At 49.6% G+C, this 337-nt stretch overlaps 1 protein-coding gene across 1 annotated transcript in view; it reads left to right on the plus strand.

Annotated features, from left to right (window-relative positions):
* LOC119592430 overlaps positions 1 to 337 on the plus strand; it is a 26,547-nt gene that overhangs the window by 978 nt on the left and 25,232 nt on the right. The window contains exons 2-3 of the mRNA XM_037941253.1: positions 5 to 130; positions 252 to 335. Of these exons, the coding sequence (XP_037797181.1) occupies positions 5 to 130; positions 252 to 335 (210 nt within the window). The remainder of the gene's footprint in view (positions 1 to 4; positions 131 to 251; positions 336 to 337) is intronic.

Genomic DNA, 337 nt, shown 5'->3' on the forward strand with positions numbered 1-337 from the left:
GCAGAGAGCGCGGCCTCCGAGAAGGACGCAGACAACCAGAGCCACTGACCTGCGCGACGCTGCCGGGGCGCAGGCCGCGCTCCCGCCGAGGCAGAAGGAAGCCGATTTCTTGTTTGAGAGAATTAGGAAGGTTTTCGTTTTAGAGAAATAAAAGGAGTCGTGATCAGCGAACGCTATGAGGCAAGTCCGTGGTTCCTGGTGACCTGCTGCTAAAGTTAAAAGGTGAAAAAAAAAGTTTTATTTTTGCGCAGTACGGAAAGTCTCGTAGAAGAAATGAAAAGAAAAAGGAAATATCTCACAGGTCATGGCATTGTGACCTGCTGCAGCATTTAGAAGT

Source organism: Penaeus monodon, chromosome 30, assembly GCF_015228065.2.
Source record: "Penaeus monodon isolate SGIC_2016 chromosome 30, NSTDA_Pmon_1, whole genome shotgun sequence".
In the NCBI taxonomy this organism is placed as follows: Eukaryota; Metazoa; Arthropoda; class Malacostraca; order Decapoda; family Penaeidae; genus Penaeus; species Penaeus monodon.